Below are 23,334 nucleotides of genomic sequence, written 5' to 3' on the forward strand. Positions count from 1 at the left end.
GCCTGGCTTCCTAAGAATCCCCTCTGTGTCAGAGTAGCTTATCGTTTAGCCATTGTTCTGTCAGAGGTTATGCCCCTTGAGCCAGTAAGGCCGTGTGTTTTGCTGGTGGGATATGTGTGGTTTAGGGAATTAGTTCAAGCCTGTCACACTTTCTACTCTGATTTTCCCGAGTGGGGGCAGCCTAGCACATGTGCACAGTCTTCTGGAGTCCTCGGGGATGACTGTAATCCCAGAAGGACTATTCTTGGCTGTATCTTTACCTGTTTCTCAGTTAAATTTCTGGCTTTGCATTTCACTTGTTGCAATTAATGCCTTGGAGCTACCAGTCTCCTTTTAATTGCTACTCACCAAAATATTCATTATTTTTAACAACTTTCCTGGCTTCTTTCCAAAAAAGTCAGTCCCCTCAGGAAAAGCTGTGGAATTTTCCATCCTTAAAGCCTGACTCTTTCCTTGGGCAGAACTTCTGCACCATTGCAGCAGAAGGGCAGGGCAATCAGTTCACTTCTCCAAGAGTGACAACCTGTTCTACAAGTGAGCACTGAAATGGAGGATGGTATCCCTTGATCTTCTCAGGTTGTCCCTCTCAGCGTGGAACCTCCACCCTGCAAGGGAACTAGCATTCCTTCTACATCTGTGTCAGAACCTTTGCTTTACTAGTGGGAGCTGAGTTGTCAAAGGGTGTGTTATGGGTTGAATTGATACATTCAAATCAAAAACGATATGTTGAAGTTCTAACTCCTAACCCTAGTACCCCAGAATGTGACCCTATTTGGAAATAGGGTCTTTACAAAGGTAATCAAGTTAAAGTGAGATCATTAGGGTGAGCCCTAATCCAATATGACTGGTATCCTTCTAAAAAGGGGAAGTTCGGACACAGAGACAGACAATGTGAAGACGCACAGCGGACGTCACGTGAAGACAGAGTGATGCATCTGCAAGCTCAGGAATGCTGAAGATTGCTGGCAAACCACCAGATGCTAGGAAGAGCTAGGAAGGATTCCCTACAGCTTTCATAGGGAGCATGGCCCTGAGGACAACTTGATTTCAGACTTCAAGCACCCAGAACTGTAAGACAATAAATTTCTATTGTTTAAGTCTCTATTTGGTAGTACTTTGCTACAGCAGCCCTAGGAAACCAAATCGTCTCAGCTGTGATTGCCTAGGATAGTGCTTCACTACCCAAGGCTGTGGTGATAAGAGACACAAGGGCCTGTCCCTTCTGGGATGAAACTGCAGAATATCAGCCACTGAGGAGAGAGGGAGCCCCTGTTGGTGGCTGCATCCATCCAGAGAAGAGTGTCTGGAGTGGAGTTTCCACTACGTGGAGCTGGGGGATGGGAACACGTTGTGGCTCAAATCATCAAGTCGAAGGTATACCTGTTCCCCAATGTTCATTGCAGCACTCTTTACAATAGCCAAGAGTTGGAACCAGCCCAAATGTCCATCATCAGATGAGTGGATACGGAAAATGTGGTACATCTACACAATGGAATACTACTCAGCTATAAAAACGAATGAAATACTGCCATTTGCAACAACATGGATGGACCTTGAGAGAATTATATTAAGTGAAACAAGTCAGGCACAGAAAGAGAAATACCACATGTTCTCACTTATTGGTGGGAGCTAAAAATTAATATATAATTCACACACACACACCCACACACACACACAAAAAAAAAAAAATGGGGGGGGGAAGAAGATATAACAACCACAAATACTTGAAGTTGATATGACAAGCAAACAGAAAGGACATTGTTGGGGGGGAGGGGGGAGGGAAGAGGGAGGGAGGTTTTGGTGATGGGCAACAATAATCAGCCACAATGTATATCGACATAATAAAATTTAAAAAAAAATAATAAATTAAATAAATAAATAAATAAAAATTTGATTAGAGACAAAATGGAAAATGATTAATAAGAAAAAAAATGCCATATACTCATCGTTCTTATGGAGATTTACTGATTTTTTTTTGAATTTTAAAGAAAAAGTTTTTTGAAGATCTAAAAAACAATTCCTACAGATTGACTTTTCCAGGAAACTGTAGCTACACGATGCATTGCATGTATCGTGCTAAAACACGTGTCAGACACAAATACAAAAACCACTAAACAAGCCACCATTCTTCAACAATCTGAGGAAAGATAAAATGCCTAAGGAACAACACGGATGACTTGCACAGGTTAGGCTATTTACTTTAAGCACCATAAAAAAATTAAAAGGAGCACAAATGATGAGTGTGTTCAGTTATATACACTGAGCTGAAACTTTGGCATGAGGAGTCACAGCATTTTGGCATATAGCATTAACACGTATTTAAAAAGTGCATAGAGTCAAAGGAATGGAGCCTCTAGCATTCACAAGCGACTTTGTCAGCTAGGCAGTAAGACACTCTACAGCAGGTCTCTCTGTCGTCCATCGTTGAATACATTGGGAGCAACTTTGACATTAAAAAAAAAAAGTAAGAAAAGAAAAAAGGAGCTGTTCCCCTTTTATTTTCTCTGTTTAAAACCGAACAGGAAACAAATATCAATTCTGTTATATACTGACATCTTCAAAGTACGTCATCTGTACAAGAGAAGGACGAAGAACAAACTTGTGTTTACAGAAATCCGAAGGTAAGTGAGCGAGCGTGCACCCCACCCAGCTTCCAGTGCTGCTCAGGAGGGGCCCCCTTCTGATCGCTGGCAGTAAACACAGTTGCAGCTACTTTAGGAAATCATGAAGATAATTCAGTAATAAAGCAAGGCTCTTCTCATCCAGAGGCGTATAGGCCAGCGTCTCTCCAATGTGTGCGAACAGTCTCAGCAGATGTGGTGCTCCGTACACCTGGGCACGGGGTCCCCAGGGTGACCTGTGAGGATCTCGGCATACTGCAGGCTCTCACGTCTGTAGAGCAGCCGAGGGCCCAACGTCACACTGCAGTATTCTTTGATCCCTGCCACAACTTCATTAACAGCATATTCCCCATTATCTGTGTGTCCTCTGGATTTCTTGTAATCGGCATCATCGTCTAGAATGGAATTCACATTCTTGACAGGAAGACAAAAGAGCTGTTTCCCCAGGGTAATTAACTCCCCGTCATCAGCAAGCCATGGTTTTAGCTCTTCAGGAATCTTCTTTAACTTCAACTCTGTTCATGAATGTTTTCTCACTTTCAGTGGTAGCGTCCACCCGGGCCCTTTGCTTCCCAGGAGACTGAGGCATCTCGATGCCACCGCCCCCATCTCCATCGCCAGGTGTTTTCTGTTTGTCCTTTTTTGTTCTCACATCAACATTCCCTGTGGCAGACCAGATGTCTTCTTTCCTGCGGCGGCCTTTTCCCATCCCCTCTGCGTATTGCCCTTGACCGGCTTTTTGAAGTTCTCGCTGTTTCTGCAGATTAATGTCCATGCATTCGAGGACTCTGTTCTCTGGAAGCCATTCATACCAGTTTTTATCCCCGCCACCGTAATGTCCGAAGTATTTCATTTGTCTGTCCTTTACGGCACCCTTGACCCACTTTGCTTCATAAGGAAGAGGTCCGTGAAATCACAGCACTTGTGCACCTGCCTGGGATCCAGGCTTTGGGCGCTGCTTTGGCTCCGTTTATAAGGGATTGACTGCCGCCTTCTCCCGCTGCTTTGGCTCCGTTTATAAGGGATTGACTGCCGCCTTCTCCCGCCGCCCCTAACCCTCCACGCCTCCTTAACCATCTTCCTGAGCAAGGGTTTCTCCATTGGCTGTATGCCCTTAGAACAATTTTCGGAGACTTTAGATAGTGGGCTTTAAGCATTTTTCATCAGTTAAATACTTGTTTCACTGGAGAGAGGGTCCACCGAGCTCCTCACACCACCATTCTGGAAGTGACACCGGTTTAATTTTCTGAGGGATCGGGATAGAAAGAGCATTGGCTCATAGAAGAAGATCCTGTCACTCTGCTCCCTCTTCTCCCCCAAGGGAGCAGAGTCCCCACTACCACCCCACCCTACTTACAGTGGAGACCACCACCAGCAGGACTCAAGTCTCCCCCGCCCCTCTGCAGAGCAGCAGAAATAGAAGGGCGGAGGAAAGCCCCCCGACCCTCATCACACAGCAGGGGACTTGGCACTGGTGTGACTCCGGAGGGCACCTGGGAGTGGATTACTTCTGTGAAGCAGGCAGCCAATCCCAGGAAAAGGGAGCAGTGGCAGGGAGAAGGGGTGAAAGGGAGGTGGGCAGCCGGGCTGGGGGTGTCACTGATGTCTCCACACATGTAGACAAAGCGACGGCAGGGGTGGCTGGATTAGAGGCCCAAGCCAGGGCCCTGCCAGATCTGGATGGTCCCCAGGTGACGCTCATTCATATTTTACTCCCTCTTCTCTCTCCCCCCAAAACACACCACTTCCCCCAGTGTGGCCCTTTGAGATGGAATGATTTATTTAATTCAGAGACACAGTATAGAAACAGAGTACTAGCCAAGCCCAGAGGGTCCATTGGATGCAGAACCAGGATGTCTGTCCCATTCTCTCAGCCTTCCCTGGTCCTAAACTCCTCTGAGGGCTGAAGGTTCTTTGCCAGGTGTCCCCTCATTGCTTCAGGGATGCCATCGGCTCAGGGGACTGTGTTGTAGACCCTGTAGTTGTCCTTCTGGGTGATGTGCAGCTTCCAGGGGAAGAGGCGCTTCTGGGAAGGGAGGCTTTGGGCCTGCCTCACCATGAGCCCCACGTCCTCGTCTGACAACAGCCGGACCAGGTCCCCCTCAGGGTCCCGGTAATTTAGAACAATGTCCTCCCTCTGGAACTCCCGCCTGGGTGGGAAAGGTCAGGGTTAATCAAAGGTCAGAGGAGAGAACCCAGAGGCGATGGGCTTAAGCAGAGGGGTGGGCAGAGGGAGGGCAGAGAGTTTATGGCTTGGGTCTAAGGATCAGAAAAGGTCAGAGCTTGCTCCAGGCCTTCATCAGCCAAGTAGCCCAAGCTCTCATTGTACAGATGGGGAAACTGAGACCTAAAGGGGAGAAGGGACGTTCACAATAAATTAGTGGCACAGCCTGAAATGTCTTGTGTATAAATGTGCTAAATCCTTCAGAACTCTTTGTGAGGCAGAGCAGTGGGTTTGGCTGGGCACAGAATAAAGCCCAGAGAGATGCCTGTTTGAAGCTACTTAGTAGAGAACTCATAAGGACTGGGGCTGTCTACCTGGCTGGGGAACATCAAACTTGATCTGACCTTTCTATACATAATTTGCCAAAATGGGAAGCTAATTGACTTGCGAACACTTTGATTCCAAAATTCCACTTCTCAAAAATCATCCCAAGGAAAATCATCACAAGCCCTGTAGGGCTGAGCTGTGAATAAAACAGGAAGGCAAAATAGGTGCAAAACACCTAGACTTTATACTAACACTTAATATTTCTCCCTTCGTTCTCTCCAGGGGATCAGACAAGTCACCAAATATGTGAACAAAGATGGTCATCACATTTTTTATCACATCATGCATTGTTTACAGTAGTAAAAATGTGGAAGAAAACCTAAGTAGCCAACAAAAGGGTGTGGCTACGTTACTTATGGTGCAGCCACAGAATGGTGCTGTGCAGCCCTAGTAATATCTGCATGCGTGTGTGTGTGTGCGTGTGTGTGTGTGTGCGTGTGTGTGTACTGAAGAGAGCTGAATGTACATCAGCTAATGAGAGGAGTATGAATGCGAGTGTATTACAAAAAGTTCCTGGAAAAATAAATCAGAAGATCATAAAAATCTTTTCATGAATATTTGAAGTACCTTCGTATAAGGTGATTTCACTTCTTTGAATGAATGAGTGAGTCAGTGAATGAACGAGATGAGATGAAAGCAGCTTTCCAGATAAATTCATATCTTGACCTATTCTAAAACTGAAATATGTCTTCTTGGGGATGGACAGCTTGGTGACCTTCCTCACTTTTCCTCCTCTGCATACTGGGACCCAGACCTTATCTGCCTTTCCCTTTCTGGCATGATTACTGACATTTTTTTTTTTATGAGTAGGTATTTATGAGTATAGTCAAAAATGTAACAGTGCTATTACTGTTCTGTAAAATAACTACCCAACAAAGACCTGGATCTTGGGAGGTGGTGAGTTCCTGGCTGGTGGAGAGTCCAAGTCCAAGGCTTTTAGCTACAGAGACTTTAGCTCTGGCTGCAAATCTCTACTCCCAAATGATGTGACCTCAGCTTACTCCCTTCACCTGTCTGCAGCTCCCGGTTCACCTCTACACAGGCTGATGATACCTGACCGTCAGGCTGGGCTGTGAATAAAACGAAAAAGCAAAACGGGCGCAAAATACCCAGCACCTTAATACCCATGCTTCACAGTCCTCCCTCTGTTCTCTTCTCCGGGGCATCTGACTTCTCCTCCAGTGCCCAGCCCTCTCACCTCATGAGCTCCAGCAGGTCTTTGAATAGTGGAGTGCTGCTGAGGTCTTCCTCCACTGCTATGTCCCTAAGGGGTCAACAGGTAGGGGTGAGGTGGCATCAGGCCAGAAGGGGGATGTGGGGTGCTGGGAGGTGGGAGTAAGTCTGGCTAGGCCATGCTGGACATTGACTTCTTGTTACAGTGTTGTGGCTTATCTGGAAGGCAGTGGGAGCCACTGCAGGCTTTGGAGTGGGGGCAGGGACAACATGAGAGTATGTGGTATGGGGGATGGGCTGCCCCTCCCAGCAGGCCACACACTTGATGGTGCTGATTGTGTCTTCGTAGTAGTAGCAGCGCAGCCAGTTGGTGGGGTCGTCTTCCTCGGGGAAGTCCTTGAGGATCTTCACAAAGGACAGTGGGAAGATGCCTGTGGCTCCCCGGACAGTGCCCTGAGGAGGAAAAGAGGGGCCACCCAGTTGACATGAGGACAGGCAGCAGGGCCACACCCTGGAGCCCCGGCCCCTTCATAATGATGAAGAAAGGCAGACAAGGTCTGGGTCCCCATATGCAGAGGGAAGAGGAAAAGTGAGGAAGGTCACCAAGCTGTCCGTCCCAAGAAGACTTATATTTCAGTTTTAGATTAGGTCAAGATCTGGGTTTATCTAGAAAGCTGCTTTCATCTCATTCATTCACTCATTCACTTCACTCACTCATTCATTCTTCCAACAAAGACTCCGTGAACACCAGCTATGCGGCAGGCTCTGAGCACTCAAAATAGATAAAAGTCCTTGCTCCCTGGAGCTCCCGTTCCAGTGAAGGATGACAGGGGACGCATGGGGGAACAGGCGAACTGTACAGTGGGTCAGATGGTGGTGACTGCCACTCATTTACTCATCCCACGGATACCACCAAGCCCCTTCTCTAGACCATGCAGCCAGAAATCTATTTCTCCAGCCCAGTCCTGTCCTTAAAGCCCAGACCAAGCCCTAGGTGTTGGCAGTGCTTTGTACAAATGTTCTCTAATCTTCACCACAGTCCTGTGAAAGACAGATTATTTACATGCCATTTTACAGACACATAAGCTGAGGCTCAAAGTGGCCCCAGCTGCTCCCCTGCCCTTCCTCCAACCTGAGGCCAGAAGTTGGTCAGCATACTGACACATGGAACTTTCCAGTAAACAGGAAGGCAATAAACGTTTCCTGTTTCTGGTGACCCAGAGCTACCCCTCAGGCGGCTATAAGAGCTGTCACATTCCTGAGACAGAGCTCCAGGATTAGGGACAAACAGAAATTGCTAAATCAGCTAGACCAGTCACCACTTGCTCCTCTCCAGCCCTGGACACCAGAGACCCCACCCAACCGTCAACAGTCCCAGGACCCCTGGGGGCTAGCCCTGCCTCTGGGCCTGTCCCAGAACCTCCTTCAGAACCCTCACTACCCCTACCCCCCACCTCCCAGCCCACCAGGAACCAGGAAAGAGAATCTTGTTTAATAACAATAGGACCCCAGGCCAGGCCTCCACACAGTCAGTAGGGGCTCTTCTATGAGCCACGCTGGGCAAAGCAATGACTGGGACAGACAGGCCTTGGCTTTGAAGTCTCACTGTTATGGGTAAATGTGTTCTCAAAGTTCCATGTATTAGAAACTTAACCCCCACTGTGACAGTGGTAAGAGAGTGAGAAATCCCATTATGATAATTGAAAGGTGGGGCTTTAAGAGGTGATCAGATTGTGAGGACTGTACCCTGGTGAAAGGATTGGTCCATTCATGGAATAATGGGCATGGTTCTGACGGCTTTACAAGGAGAGTGAGTGAGCAGGTTAGCTCTCTCTTGCTCAAACCATTCACCATGTGACACCTTGCATGGCTGTAGAGTCACCACCCATCAACAAAAAGACCCTTGTCAGATGTGTTCCCTGGACTCTGGCCTTCCCAGCCTCTGAAACTATAAAGAATAAATTTTATTTCTTTATAAATTATCCAGTTTCAGATATTCTCCTATAAGCCACAGAAACGGACTCATACACTCACTTAAGTGATCCCAGGACCCTCGCACCAGCCAGGCACTGTGTACTCAGGCTCTCTGTGGGCAAGTCCTGCATGTCTACCATCTCCTTTAACCCTTCCAGAAACCCCATGAAGAAGCTGTCAGTATTATCTCCATTTACAGAAAGGGAAACTGCAGGGTTGAGTAACTTTCCAAAGGTTCACAAAGCTAGTTAAAAACAGAGCTAGGAAATTACACAGGCAGACACTAGAGCTCATGCCCTCAATTACAAATTTTTATTGCTGCCTGCAAGGCAAGCAATGTTATCCCATACTGGAGATGAGTGGTTCTCACCTCCAGGAGCAAATGTCTGGAGACTTATATGATTGTTGCACCACAGGGTTTGCTACTGGCATCTAGTGGGGAGGCAAGGGTGTTGCTGAACACCCGACACTGTACAGGATAACCCCAGCAAAGAATGACCTGGCCCCAAATGTTGGTAGTGTCACTGCTGAGAAACCCTGCTATGCACCAAGAAATTAAACTCAGTAGTTTAACTTGTCTAAAGCAACCTGTTTGTTGGGGTCAGAACCAAAGGCAGGTACATGGACTCCATAATCTTCTCCTCCCACCAATACGGCTTTCCCTGACTCCTCCTCAGTCTCTGCACCACCATCCTGATATACACACCTGAAGCTACCTCACCTCCAACCTCATCTCCAACCTCACCTCCATCCTCACCTCAATCCTTACCTCCAACTTCATCTCCACCTCCACCCTCACCTCCAACCTCAACTCCAACCTCAACTCTATCCACACCTCCAACCTCACCTCCAACCTCCCTCCATCTTGACCTCCAGCCTCACCTCCACCACCTCCAACCTCACCTTCAACCTCACCTCCATCACCTCCACCCTCACCTTCACCTCCATAACCTGCATCCTCACCTCCAACCTCACCCTCCAACCTCACCTCCAGCCAGTCTTTGTTGATCCGACTGAGAAGGAAGATCACATCTCCAGCTTTAAAATTCAGCTCCAGTTTGCTGTTCCCAGTGAAGTCAAACAGGGCCTGGAGAGAAGATTGGGGTAAAGAGGGAGGGAGGAAATATCCACTGAGCTCCTACCAAAGTGCCTAACTTACTGCAGTGTCCCATTTTACAGATGAGGAAGCTGAGGCTCAGGGAGGATGAGTGGCTTGTCTAAGGCCACTCCACTTGTTAGGAGAGGAGCTGGGATTTGAACCCAGGTCTCCTTGACTCCAGAATGGGTGCTCCTCCAGACCTGATGGGATGTGCACACAGGGGGCAGGGTCCAAACTCTCTGGGGCCAGCTCCTTCCCCCACCCCCAGGCCTCACTGTAGGCTCCAAGCCCACCATAATTCCAGCTGCTCTCTACCAGGGCACTGTCCATGCTGGTTTTGCAATGCCCATTTGTCTGTCTCCAGGGGGCCGTGAGCTCCTTGAGGACAGGGCCTTGTCTGAGTCATTTCTGAGGCTTCAGTCCCTAAGGCAGGGCCAGCCCAAAGGAGCCCTAGCAAGCTCATTGGATGAGTGGATGGGTGGCCATGTCCTGATCACATTCCCTCCCCTCAGCTGGGCTGAGGGGTCTCCAGTGTCAGAGGCTGTAGCTCCTCACATCCCCCAGTACCCAGCACTCTCCCTGGCACTCAGCGACACCCAGCAGGAGGGACACAGTGGCTGACAGTGGAGCCAGGCCCTGCCCCAACGTGGGAGGGCCTGGGTGCCGAGGGTACCTCTGCTCGTGGAGCTTCCATGCGGTCAGCACTGGTGCCTTGTGGGGACATGCTCTTGCTGTGGAGAGAGAAGAGTGGCTTGTCAGCCCTCCCGACTCAGGGCTTAGTTCCCTGCTTCTGCACAGAGGAGACCCTCGCCAGGGGTGGGAAGCGGGGAGAGGAAGAGGATGCTAAAACGCAACGCAGGTGCTCCTCTGGGCCGCACCCTGTCCCCTTGCCCTCACAACCACCCTGGCGGCGGGACAGTTCTCCCCTCTTCATGGACCAGAAAGCAGAGGCACAGAGGGGGTGGGGAACAGGAGACCCCTTTGTAAGTGCATTCAACTCGTCAAACCCTTCACATTTGTTTCTTCCTCTGTTCCTTACAACCAACCTCGGAAGTAAATGTTATTATTCTAGTTTCCAGCTGAGGAAACTGAGCTTTGGAGAGGTGATGTGCCCTGTTCCAGGCCTCTGGCTGCCATGTGGCATAGCTGGAATGCAGACTGTGTCTGCCTGGGTGCACGGGGGAGAGGCGCCAGGCATGGAGAGGACACTGAGAGATGACGGCGGGAGGAAGAGAGGGAGGCCAGGGGCAGGGGAGCACTGTCCTGCTTTCCTGGAATTCTTAGGGGCAGCAACCTCGGCTTTGGAAGCTCAGTGCTATTTCAGTGGCTTGGAGTTTGGGTAATTCTCTTCTGCTTAGGAAGGGACTGGAAGAGTGTGGTGTGCTCTTTGGAATAAGCGAGTAGCAGCGTCCCCTAGAGGCCAGTGTGATACAACCGGAGCCACAGCCAGCCCCAGAGAACTGAGAAACCAGGGAGCAGGCATTCCCGGGAGCTGCTCAGAGAGAGTTTGGGATTGAGTGGCTCTTCCCTCCTCTATGGCACCCCCTTCTTTTCAGGCAGCCAAACCCTCTGGGGTCAGCCCTTAGTCCCCCTTCTCCAGTCTCCAGTCCTTGCTATCGCGCGCATCAAAACGCAGCCCCTCTGTCCCTCCAGGTCCTGAGCTTGATTTTCCAAACTCATCTAATGAGCCGAACCATCCCGGGGCATCCAGAGATAGAACCGATCGGTCTTCCTTCTCCCGTTCCACGGAGAAGAGAGGCCCTTCCGCAGGGGCCCGGGGCTCGGGCCGGGGGCGGGGCGCTCACTCACATTTTGCGCGTGCGCGGGCGGAGGCGGCGCAGCGCTTGCGGCACCTGCTCCGAGTCGTAGGGCGACTGGTAAAAGAAGATCCGGACGTCCTCGTCCATCAGCACCCAGACCGGCAGGCTGAGCAGGCTCTGGTGGGTGACAGGGTAGGACAGGTCAGCAGAAAGGCCCGGCCAGGCCGGCCCAGCGGCTCCTGTCTCTACTAATGAATCCCATGCCTGAGGTCTGGTAACAGAAATAAGTTATTTCAAAACCAAACGAGAAAAACTCAGCAGGCTGAAGGAAACACTTCACGAGTTCTGCTCCTGGGTCCAAGGTTAGGAGGGGGACCACTGGCTTGAGAGGAGTTTATTTGGAAAAGACCTAAAGTTCCCCAGAAATGACGGTAAGGGCGATGACAGGTAACACGACCTGGTGGTGACTGTGCCAGGCACTGCGCTGAGGACCACATGTGTGTCCTCCACCCATCTCATGACAAGCTGTAAGTCAGGATCAGAGAGGCGAAGGGACCTGCCTGAGGCCACACAGCCTAGCAAGTGACAGAGCTAGGCCACCCAGAGTCAGAGTCCTCCGCTGCTAAAGCCCACACCTTACCCAAGATAACACAACACGGTGGGGGTGGGGGGTTCCCAAAATAACCTAAACTAACAACCTAAATGATGGTGGCATTATGATCTAAAAACTGCTTCCTGATACCTTATCTCATATCACAGTTGGGGAAACTGAGGTTTGGGGAGGGAAAATGCCTGGCCCGGGGAGAACAGAGGTAGGAAGGGGTGGGGTGGTGTCTCGAGCCCTAGTCTCCTGGTTCCATCCCACTCTGGTTACGCCCACCACAGTGCAAAGACTCCCAAGCTGCGGGACCGCGGAGCACCCAGAGCCTGTGGGGTCATCCACCAGGCTCCGCACCGCACAGGTCCAGGAGCACGGAGGGCGGCTTCGGGTGCTGCAGCTCCAGAGGCACCCAGAGCCCTGCAGAGAATCGCACAGAGGCAGCAGGATGGGGAGGGGCAGGGAGCTCCATCTCAGAGAGGCTGGGAATGCAGAGCCTAGACGTGGGAGTCATATGGGGAGGAGCAAGAGGCAGCTAGAAGGTGTATAAGGAGCCAGGTTGATCCTGGGATCAAATCCCAGCTCTGCGTCTCCCCAGCTGGGTGGCTTTGAGCAAGCGTGGCTCCGGATGTTCATTAATATCTCCCTCGTGGGATTGTGGGATTGTCCTCCCACCCTCTCTCCCTTCCTTCCTTCAGAGCTCACCCTGCTCTTCCAGCCCAGCAGCAGGAAGGTGGAGCCTCAGACACCCACAAGGAGCAGCGTCCTCAGCATCCCCTTGAGGGGAGATGCCTCCAGTGCTGGAGACCACGGGCCACAGAGCCCAGGATTCCTGCAGCCACCTGCCCTCTTCTCCCTCCACCCACTTGCTCTGACCTCCTTTTGCTCCCTTCCTCCACCAGGAGTCAGGCTCTCTCACATTCTGGAAGAGGTTCGTATCTTATAAAGCTCTTTCCCATCCTTTTCTCGATAGATCCCAACTTCATTCCTGTGAGACCAGAGCCCCATTTCATGGGTGAGAAAAACAAGGCGCAGAAAAGATGGGCAGCTCTCCCCAAATCACCCAGCCAGTCAGTGTCACAGTCAAGACTAAAGAGGCTCCGAGTTGAGTGCTCTTCAGCTGTAAGGATGCCTCTGGGCAATGAGGAGGGTTTCCCTCGCCAGCTTCCTGGGGTCACTATCAAGCCTCAGCTTGTGTGCCTCTAGTGATGGGGCACTCACTGCCTCATGAGGAACACTGTCCCTTTCCTGGATGGCTCTGTCTTTTTTTTTTTTTTTTTTTTTTGTGACTGGCACTCAGCCAGTGAGTGCACCGGTCATTCCTATATAGGATCCGAACCCGCGGCGGGAGCGTTGCCGCGCTCCCAGCGCCGCACTCTCCCGAGTGAGCCAAGGGCTCGGCCCCCTGGATGGCTCTGATTGGTAGAAATCCTTTCCTGACTCCCCTGGCCTCTGCCTTTAAAATGCCCCTTCTTCTGCGTTCCCTTCTCATATGGGTGCGAACGGTTTGCAGTTTGGGGAATACACAGGGTGCCCAGCTAAGACCTGTGAGTGCAGTTAAAATCAAGCCTCTGCTCAGGTGTGGGGGTGTGCTGGCCTGGGGAGAGGCCTTCTCTGGCTTGCGCAAAGGTGCTGTATGACCGAGCTGTGGCCTGGTCGGTCATGCCCCTGTCATGTAGGCATACATATGCCTCTGTGTGATTTCGTGATTGACCTGTTGGTATTCCCACTGGACAGTGGGTACCTCGGGGGCAGGCACTGGGTCTAACTGACCACAGTATCCTCACACTTAGCATAGACATTCACCTGTGGGCTTGGAGCATTAAATAAAGATTTGTTGATTCAAAGCATGGTTCCTTAAATTTTCTCCATTGCTCCTTCCTCGATCTCTGGAACCCTGAGAACTCACCCTATTTCTCTCCCCAGACCAGGCATTGAAGATGGGGATCATCAGAGCCAGAGAGCCAGCCTCAGTTCCCAAAGCAGTGCCCCGGGGTGAGGCCGGGGCTTCTCCCCAGCCTCCAGCACTCTGTGCCCTCCCACCCGAGGTGGCATGGCCCGCTGATACCTTCATATAGGCGTTGAGGGCGGGTATCCGTGTCTCGGCGATCTCCTGCTTCACGCCCACGTAGACTTTGGCTGAGGAGAGGCAAAGAGGTTCTCAGGAGGCTGGCCCAACACAGTGCCTGGGCTGGGGCTGTCCCTGCAGGCCAGGAGTTCCGCTGGAGCTCATCCTCACTGGCTCAGCACCCTTCCCCTTCAGGCATCAGGATTCTTTAGGTCTGTCAAGGCACTTCCAATATGCCACCAAGGTTAAGAGGCATGGATCTAGAATCATGCCCAGATGGACAAAGACTTGTTGAGGTTATGAGTGAACAATTCCTCAAAAGCAAGGCAGGGTGTTCTGGGGAAGGAGAAACAGATGATGGCTGACCAAGAGACAAATGTCCTCTGCAGGAGCCTTCAGTCGGGGGCACTGGGGGAGCCTCACTGGAGAGCCCCCACCAGGAGGCCAGTGTGGGACCCGCCTGGCTCCCAATGCCTGTGAGACGGACAGGGATGATGTCTGGTGGGGAAGGAGGTAGCATATGGGGGTCTGTGCCGAGATAGACATTTGGGAGTTAGTAGCAAGAAGGTAACAATTAACGTCACAGGCATGGGTCAGCTTGCCCAAGGGAGTGTTCACAGTGAGAAGACAAGACAGGGGACGCTGGCAGTTCAGGGAGTCCCCACCTTCCGAGGAATATCAGAGAGGTGGGTTCTGCAAGGAGAAGTTGCAGGAGGAGCCAGTGAGGTAGGAGGGGAATTGCGAGACTCTGGGGCCACCGAAAGATGGAGAAAGCTTCACAGAGGAAGAAGTGGGAGAGTGAAGATAGGCCTAAAACATGCCCATGGAGGCCAGAGTTAAGTCCCAGCCCACCGCACCGACCGGAACTTCGGTGGAGCTGAAACAAAGCTGGGGATCGAGGAGCAGATGGAGGAGAGGAGAGGAGACAGTGAGTGACAACTTACAGCAAAAGGAAGAAAAAAGAGACCTTTGAGAGCTTGGGGACATGAAGGCTAAGGGAGGCCGGTTGCAAGAATGCTTTTTTATGGCATGTGGTTGTTTAAAGACAGAAGAGAGTGGAGCAGTGCAGATGCGTAGAAGGAGTCGATATACCAAGGAGCAGGTGAATATACAAGAAGACGAGGGATAGATTATCAGGGGAGAGTCCCCAAAAGAGAAGAGAGGAAAGTGATGGCGACCAAGAGCAGAGCTTGGCCTGGCGGAGGCGAGATCCCCATTCACCCGCAGCCCGGGGACGGAGGGAGAGACCGGGCGAGGGGGACCAGCCTGGGAGGAGGAAGGGAGAGGCAAGGAGCCCCTGGGGAGAGCTCCAGTTTCCTCGTGTGGCCGGACGAAGAGGAGCACAGTCATTTGCTGAGACAGAGAGAGACAGAGAGAGACAGAGGCAGAGACAGGGAGACAGAGAGAGACAGACAGACAGAGACAGGGAGACAGAGACAGAGAGACAGAGACAGACAGAGACAGAGAGACAGACAGACAGAGGCAGAGACAGGGAGACAGAGACAGAGACAGAGAGAGAGAGAGACAGAGGCAGAGACAGGGAGACAGACAGAGACAGAGACAGAGACAGGGAGACAGAGAGACAGACAGAGAGGGAGACAGAGAGACAGACAGAGACAGAGAGAGACAGAGAGACAGAGACAGAGAAACAAAAACAAAGACAGAGACAGAGCACATCGCTGAGGTGGGCTTGGTGACTGAGACAGGGGAGGTCAGGAAGGGTCTCTGAGGTTGGGGGAGGGTGAGAGACAGTGCCCGTGTGTGCAGGGCGTGGAGGGCACCGCCAAGCCCATGCTGGTGTAACCCACTCGTGGTGGTGGGAACGGGAGCCTCAGCCAGAGGTTTGGAGCTGTCCAAGGTGTACACACAGGACTGAGCTGGGGAGCAAGGGGCTCGGGGGACTGTCGACAAGCAGAGGCGTGACACCCTTTGGCTTCCCAGCAGGACAGGGAAGGAAGGAGAGACCCGGGACACTGTGGACGCAGAGACTGCGAAGTTAGAGGGCTGGACTCGTGGCAGGAGGCAGGAGGCAGGGCTAGAGGAGGAGTCAGTGGTTTAGTTTAGTGAGGGCGACTCGGGGAATCCTGACTCTTCAAGAGAGACCAGATGCCGACATGCTCCACTCAGTGGCTCCTTGGTGGTAGACAGCTGAGGCAGGGTGGCCGTAAAGGTCATCAGAGGTCAAGGGCTGTGAGGCCGGACTGCTAGAGGTGAGGACCCCGGGATGACACAGAGAGGAGGTGGAGGGATGAGGGTCGGCCTCTGTGACTGCCAGGAGGGGGCCAGGGACTGGGGTTGAAATAAAGTCACTGAACAGTGTCAGCTGAGCTTCAAGGAGGGGCGCGGGGGCGAGCGCAGATCTGCAGCAGCAGGGCTGGCAGCAGCGCCTACCTGGGAGCGTGGGCAGGCTGCAGCTGAAGGGGCTGCTCTTCTCTGGCCCGTAGCGCTCGTCCAGCTTGCTGTGCAGCGCATAGAACTGGCGGTAGCGCCGGTAGATGAGGTATTTGGAACCTCCTTTTGTCTTCACCTCGATGACAAAAACCTAGGGGGACACAGGCCGGCGGGGAGGTCTGAGAGGCCAGGGGCAGAATCTAAACACAGAGGGTGGAGGTTCAGAAGCCAAAGGGATGGAGTAGGGTTTCTCAACCTCAGTGCTACGATGGGGCCGGATAATCCCTGGCTGGGATATGGGGGTGTCCTGTGCACCATGGGACGCTGAGCAGCCTCCCTGGACACTACCCGCTGGATGCCAGGAGCAGCCCTGCCCCACGCTGTAATAATCTAAATGTCTCAGGGTATTGCCAAATGTCCCCTGAGGGGTCAAATCGGCCCTGTTGAGATCCACTAAGGTAGAAGTTAAGAGATGAGTGAGTTGGAGGTTCAGAAGGTGGAGGGTGAAGGTTCAGAGGTCAGAGGGTGAAGAACCAGGGGTCTCTCTTACAAAGTGGCTGGTGAAGCCTCTCTTCTCCTCGATGTCAGCAATGTTGGCTGAGATGGCCACATCATCTGGAAGCTGTTCAAAGTCGCTGGGGGAGGCCAGAGGAAAAGAAACTCTGGTTATCACCCTGACGTGTCACCTGGGCCCACTGGGCATGAGGCAGCGTGCAAAGGAACCAATGGTGTGGCTGGCACTGCTCGTTCAACACCTTCCTGTGCCAGGCGCAGACACCGGCAGTGGGAATACGGAGACAACGAGACTCAGACCAGGCCTTGAGAGTGACAGGATTGGAAGATGGAAACCATATGTCATAGCCATATTCTAGTCTAACAAATTGCTTTGCAAACAATTCACGCAGGAACAAGGTATCAATTGCCTCCTCCATGCCAGGCCCTGGGTCACAGGGGTAAACAAAGTCAACACGCCCTGAACAGAGTACTATGGGATCCCCACAGAAAGGATGGCTAATCACATCCAGGTCACGGAAATCCTCAAAAAAGAGACGACCTTTGAGCCGGGTCTAGAAGGTCAAACAAACCCACCAGGTAGAAAACTAGGGGAGAGGAACAGCATATGCTGAGGTTCTGATGTCAAGGCGTGGGCCTGGGTCCTGCATGGCTGGGCCTGGTGTCACGTGAGACTGAACCAGCAGATGAGGCCGGTCTGAGGAGAGTCTCGAGTGCCGAGTAAAGAACCTCCATAGGCAACGGGAAGCCGTGCAGGGCTTCGGAAGGAAGTAGAAATACGACATGATCCGGGCTTTAGGAAGCCAATGCAGGCAGCCATGTGGAGTGCAAAGGAGGGGCAGAGGCTTCGGGAGAGCACCATTGGAGGCCCTGAAGTGGCCCGACTGTGAGTGATACTGGCCTGAGCCAGACAGCAGGGACAGACACAGGGGCACCTCCTTGGCAGACACTGTTAGTATTTGAGTTCCCTGCTTCTTCCTGGTTAACCAAGTACTCATTTTGTTCAGAGTGGCAACATGCCTAGCCCTAGGATGACTGATCACTATTAGTTTGAGCCAAGCATAACAATCTTGTTCCTGTTTCCCAGCTTCCCTTGCAGCTCACAGCAGCCAGGTGACCAGTTCTGGCTGATGAGACCTAAGAGGAAATCTGTCGCAGGGGCCTCTTGAGAATATTTGCATTCCTGATCTACAGGGATGGACAAGGCCAGCTTGGTATCCTCCCTTAACAACAGCCTTGAAAGCAGGTGTGACATCTGGACCTGCAGCAGCCATATTGCATCCATGAGGCAAAAACATGTTGTCACTGAGCTGTGGAGCCAGCTATAGCCTACCTCTGGACTTCTTGCCATGAGAAAAAATAAACCCCTGTTCATTTAAGCCACCGTCAGTTCCTCTGTTCCCTGCGGACTAATGCATTTCCACTGGACACATAAGCAATTTGTGAGCTGTCCCTACGTTATGACAGCAGGGTTTGGGCACTGTTTGGATGTGGGGGATAAAGAAAGGGCAGTGTCAAGAGTGACACCCACATTTCTGACTGGGATGAATGGGAAGGGGCAGGTTGATGGACTCAGTTTGGGGCATGCTAATTTGAGAGGCCTCTTAGGCACCCATGTCGATGTCCAGCAGGAAGCTGGTGTGTAGCCCTGGAGCTCAGCATGGGGATCTCAGCAGCAGGGGGAGAGGTAGGAGCCATCTGCTGTGGCTTGTGGTTAAAGTCCCCTGTGAAGAGCTATCAGTGAGTAGAGGAGGGGCCAGGAGGGACAGATAGAGGACGAGAAAACAGACAGCCAAGGAGAGATAGAATGGCTGGGAGTCGCCAAGTCCAGCCACTTGGAGCGAGGCAGATGGGGAAAGGAGAAGCAGTTATGACTCTTCATTGTAGCGATTGGGAAACAGGGCAGGGGGAGGTGCGGCCACACCCAAGGCCTCGGAGCTGGTTGGGACCTCAAGAGTCTACACACCCTAGTCCCAGCCCATGCCAGTCCCTACATGACCTCGTCTGCCCAGGGTCTGGGACTGCATCAGAACTCAGGAGGTGACTCAGGGTAGCAGTGGGCAGGCAGAGGAAATCCCCCCCAGCCATAGAGCATCTTGGTGGCTGCTGTCAACCTTCCCACTCACTTTCCACACATGCCCCCATGGTGACACCCTTGGGAGAGGCTTCCTTCTCTACTTTCTCCTTCGAGATTATATATTTCATGGTAATTTTGCCTGCAATATGATGGGGGTGGGGCAGGAAGGAACTTGAAGGGTAGAAATGGCCCTGGGCAGGGAGTCAGGCAAGTTGAGTAATAGTAACTACAGCTACTATTTCCTGGGTGCACACTATGCACTCTTCTAAGACAGTGTCCTCTTTGTACAGATGAGGAAACTGAGGCATAGAGAGGGTAATTAACTTGCCCAAGTAAGTCAGGAAGCTGGGATCTGAGCTCAAGCAGCCTGCCTCCAGAATTTTGTTTCCAAACACTGCTTGGCTGCCCATCTTCTGACCTCCCAGAAGCTGGCTCTATGAACTTAGATAAATCCAGCCCTTCTTAGCCTGCTTCCCCATCCGAAATAATAATCATTTGAGCACACCCTTATGTAGCACTGCTTGTTCTAAGCCCATTAAGACCCCTGTGCTTCTTGGATCTCATAGCTGCAAGGAAGCGTGGAGGGACTGGGCACTGACCAATCCCCTTGTATATTCGGCCGTAAGTGCTGCGAAGGGAAAGCACACGGTACTTTGAGCTACCACAGGAGCCTGACCATTATTATATTCCCTCAAAGAGTCGATAGCGCAGCAGGCGAGAGAGACGAGGAGCAGCCCTTGCGAGACGGAGGGTTTGGCGCTGTGAGAGGGCGGCAGGGCGTGCAGACCGAGGCTGGGCAGGGAGGGCCTCCCGAAGAGGGCACCAGTGGCCAGCTGGGAAAAGCAAGGAGGAGTCGGCCACAGAATGGCAGGAAAGGCTCTTCAGGAAGGGGAAGCGACGAAGGTCCACAGCCACGCAAGAGGGGCAAGTTCAAGGAACTGCAGGGGGTTGAGCATGGCCGGAGCACAGAGCAAAGGCAGAGAGTGGTGCGAGACGAAGCCAGAGACACAGGCAGGTGCCACTCACGAGGGGCCCTTGTGGCTCACGGAGGGGCCTCGACTTGGCGGTGGTGGAGGGTGCCGAGGAAGGGGTTAAGCAGGGCGGACATGGGCAGACATGGCAGAGTGGTCAGGGCACAATGACGGCACTGGAAATAGGATGACCAAATTCTCGCTTGGCCACTGCCAGCGGGGACCTCGGAAAGATTCTTCTCTGTGATCTGGCTCCTTCCCCTCCTCTGTAAAAGGGGTACAGTAGATGCGCTTATATCTTTGGGTGGCCATGAGGTCCCATCTGTAACAAGTGCAGCCCCTAAAATCCCCACAAGGGCAGGGACTCTGCCCACACTGCCGCCCCAGTTTCCAGAACAGCTCTGGGCACATAGTAGGTGCTCAGCACATGGCATGACCTCCTTCTGCGTTCAGTGGGTCCTCTGGCAGGCAGCGTCGCTACCTGGGGTGCGGTGGGGGGGCGGGGACAAGGAGGCTGCCACATGGGGATGGGGCAGGAGATGCGGTGAACCCAGCTGGAAGTGCCCCTGGAGTGGCCACCCCCACAGGGACCTCACCCGGGTCCTGCTGGGCCATGAAGAGCATGCTGCCCATGAAGAGTCTGCTTTGGAGCCTGGACTGGGAAGGAGAGGGGTAGAAAGGCCCGTGGAGGCCGGCCAGTTCAGGTTTTATGGCATTTGGCCCACAGGAGGTGCTCAAAGTACGGCTGTTGGAACCGAACTCGCCACCCCCGAGGCAGCCTCTCCATCTTTGGACATCCCGTCTCCATTTTCTAAAAAGCCCTGCTATACGAGCCTGCGCCCTCTCAAGCATCCTCTGCTTTGGCCTCAAGCCGAACATCCAGGGCCCACTTCAGAGAAGGCTTTTGAGGCACAAGGAGGCCCAATGACCCCCAGCCCCTTCCAGAAGACCCCATGAAGGGGTGGAGGGACAGGCAGTGGGAGGGGTCCTACATCCAGCTGGCCAGCTCTGGGCGTCGTCTCCTGAACCCTGTACCCCAAAAGCAGGAAGTTTTTCAAGCCTCAAGCAGCTGCTGTTTCCAGAAGGTCCAAGTTTGCATGATGGGCTGTCCTCAATGAAAACTCGTGGGGAAGAAGGGCTGGAATCTGGAGGGACAACCTGACCCAGCCCCCCAGCACCACCCTCTGTGGCTCAGGAAGGCCCTGAGGATTTTTTTCTGGTGCCCCCTCCCCATCCCCCCACACAGGCAACCCTTCACTCTGACCTTCAACCTTTTGAAATTCCACCCCAGGCTCCACCATGGGCCCTCACTGCCCTCTAAGGCCCCAACCAGCCTGACCCGTCACTGTTGACCCTCTGAGTGTTCTGCACACACTTAACATGGACACTTGCCTCCTGATATCACCTGTTGTTCCAACCCAGGGTTCAGGAGCCAAGCTCTGCATCTCTAGGGCCTCCTGGCTCAAACCACAGGTCTGGCTACTGGGGAAACATTCAGGAAATGCTTTCTGAGAGATGAGGCTAGGCCCAGGCGAGGCTGTGCTCCAAGCCCCAGCCTTGCCAGTCATTCTACGTGACTCCATGTAAGTCCTTTTTCCTCCCTGGGCCTCAGTTTCCCCATCTGTACAATAGCAGGTTTGGACTAGAAAGATCTAGGACATTTTTCAGCTCAAAGAGCCATCCATTAACTCTTTCAGCAACATTTATTGAGCACTTAGTACATACTGACGCTGTTCTACATCCTAGGGATACAGCAATGTCAAAACAGACCCAAAACCTTCATAAAGCTTGCTTCTAATGGAGGAGCCAGTGATAAAGACAAAAAATAATTAATGAGTATATAATATTATGCCAGTACTATAAGCACTATGCAGAAAAAAGGAAACAGGGCAAGAGGTCAGAGAGCAATAAGGTAGGAGCTATCAGGGAAGGCTTTTTGGAGGAGGTAATATTTGAGCCAACCCCTGTATAAAGAGGGAGAACAAGCCAGATTCCGTGATTCTGTCCGACCAGAAGATGGAAAGCTACTACTGACCACAATGTGGAGCAAAGAGCTCCAGCCTGGGACCCAGAACATCTGTGTTTTCTCCAGACTCTGCCACCCACTGGTTGTGTGACCCTGAGCAAGTCACTCCCCCTATCCGAGCATTGGTATTTTCATATGTGCCTGAAAGAGGTGAGCCACAACTCGAAGGTTCCTGAAAGTGACTCTAAGAGTCTGCATTTCTGAGTATTCAGGTTCTGACTCAACCCCAGCCTCTCACACTGATGAGGGGCTGCAGAAGGGCCGGCCCCTGTCCCCAAGGCCTGCCGGGAACAGTGAAGAGGGAACACCCTGGCACTCACCTCTCGGCCCGCAGCTGCTGGGCCAGGGCCATGGCAGTCGATGGTCCAGGAAGCAGGTCTTGCCCAGCTGGGCCCAGACCGAGTTCACTTTTCACTTCCTCCAGTCACCCCGAGTCCTCAGGAGCCACCTTTGGGGAGGCCCAACCCTGCTTCTCTGGGCTCTAGACGAGACTCCTCCTCCAGTCTCTCTGGGTCTCGCCTGTGGTACAAACTTCCTCTCGCCCCACCTCCCAGCTGCACAGCAATTGGGGAAGTGTCCACCCGTGGGCGCCAAGTTTGCAGGAGTCCACTGACTTTGGGGACTTCCCAGTTTTCTGTTCTTGGTGCCAAGCTTGGCTGGGCATCAGAAAGCCCCACTCTATCAGAGATGAGGTCCCAGTACTGGCTCAGCTACCAACGGGTCTTGTGACCTTAGCAGTCACTTCTCATCCTCTGGCCCATCCATCCCAACCCTCACTCCTGCACCGCCGAGCCTTTGCCCAAGCTATTCCTGAGGCCAAGAATGCAGACCTCCATCTTGCCTGCCATCCCTTAGGCCCAGCACAAATGCCACCTCCTCCAGGAAGCCTTCCTGGTTCCCCTGACCCCTGTTGTACTAGAGTTGGTTTATGTTCCCCTCTTGCTGTTACTCTGGTGCTCTGGGCTCTCCTTTCCTCATCCTTAGATCCCGTGCCCAGCCAATCCCCTCCACTGGGCTGCCAACCAGAGCGAGTTTCTAGACCTGATCATACCCTGCCCCACTTAAACTCTTCAACTGCTCCACCTGAGCTCAAGAAAAAGTCCTGACTCCTCACCCTACCTGCTCTGAAGCCCTCAAGGCCCTGCAGTTTTCCCCAGCCTCTTCCCCTAAGCTTTCTCCTTCTCGCTGGCCCCCTTTCCATTTCTAGAATGCTCCAAACTGTCTGCCCCTCAGGGCCTTTGTGCATGCTGTTCTCTCTGCTGGGATGCTCTCTTCCCTGCCTCCTTTAGGTCTTGGCTTGGAAGTCACCTCTTTAGCTAGGCCTTCCCTGATCCCTTGCATTAAATTAAACCCGTTCCTGTTATATTCTTTCACAGATCCCTCTACTCTTACTGCAGAGCACTTATAACTATTACATTTTCAAATTTGGGTATTTATGTTTAATGACTGCTTTTCTGGCTAGCACAGTGCCTGGCACATTGCAGCACTCCACCAATATTTGGAGAATGAATG

At 52.3% G+C, this 23,334-nt stretch overlaps 1 protein-coding gene and 1 pseudogene across 1 annotated transcript; both read right to left on the reverse strand.

Annotated features, from left to right (window-relative positions):
* Positions 1-2,605: 2,605 nt before the first annotated feature.
* LOC134391621 (mortality factor 4-like protein 1) lies at positions 2,606-4,237 on the reverse strand (annotated as a pseudogene).
* Positions 4,238-4,575: 338 nt separating this feature from the next.
* NCF4 (neutrophil cytosolic factor 4) lies at positions 4,576-22,194 on the reverse strand. Its single transcript, XM_063076059.1, has 10 exons — positions 22,143-22,194; positions 16,786-16,870; positions 16,236-16,386; positions 13,845-13,915; positions 11,228-11,355; positions 10,092-10,149; positions 9,308-9,406; positions 6,668-6,798; positions 6,371-6,436; positions 4,576-4,771 (listed from the first exon to the last, which is right to left on the reverse strand). Exons 1-10 carry the CDS (start codon positions 22,172-22,174, stop codon positions 4,576-4,578), a joined length of 1,017 nt encoding a protein of 338 aa, XP_062932129.1. The 5' UTR covers positions 22,175-22,194.
* Positions 22,195-23,334: the final 1,140 nt, after the last annotated feature.

Source organism: Cynocephalus volans, chromosome 12 (genome assembly GCF_027409185.1).
Source record: "Cynocephalus volans isolate mCynVol1 chromosome 12, mCynVol1.pri, whole genome shotgun sequence".
NCBI lineage: Eukaryota > Metazoa > Chordata > Mammalia > Dermoptera > Cynocephalidae > Cynocephalus > Cynocephalus volans.

What these genes read in the sequence shown, in the direction of transcription:
- NCF4 (XM_063076059.1), bottom strand. Translation starts at nt 22,174, where the DNA reads ATGGCCCTGGCCCAGCAGCTGCGGGCCGAGAG. An exon ending in CAGCCTGCCCACGCTCCCAG is followed by an intron (nt 13,916 to 16,235) that starts GTAGGCGCTGCT and finishes GCCTCTCCTCAG; the next exon opens with CCAAAGTCTACGTGGGCGTG. An exon ending in CCCTCAACGCCTATATGAAG is followed by an intron (nt 11,356 to 13,844) that starts GTATCAGCGGGC and finishes GTCACCCACCAG; the next exon opens with AGCCTGCTCAGCCTGCCGGT.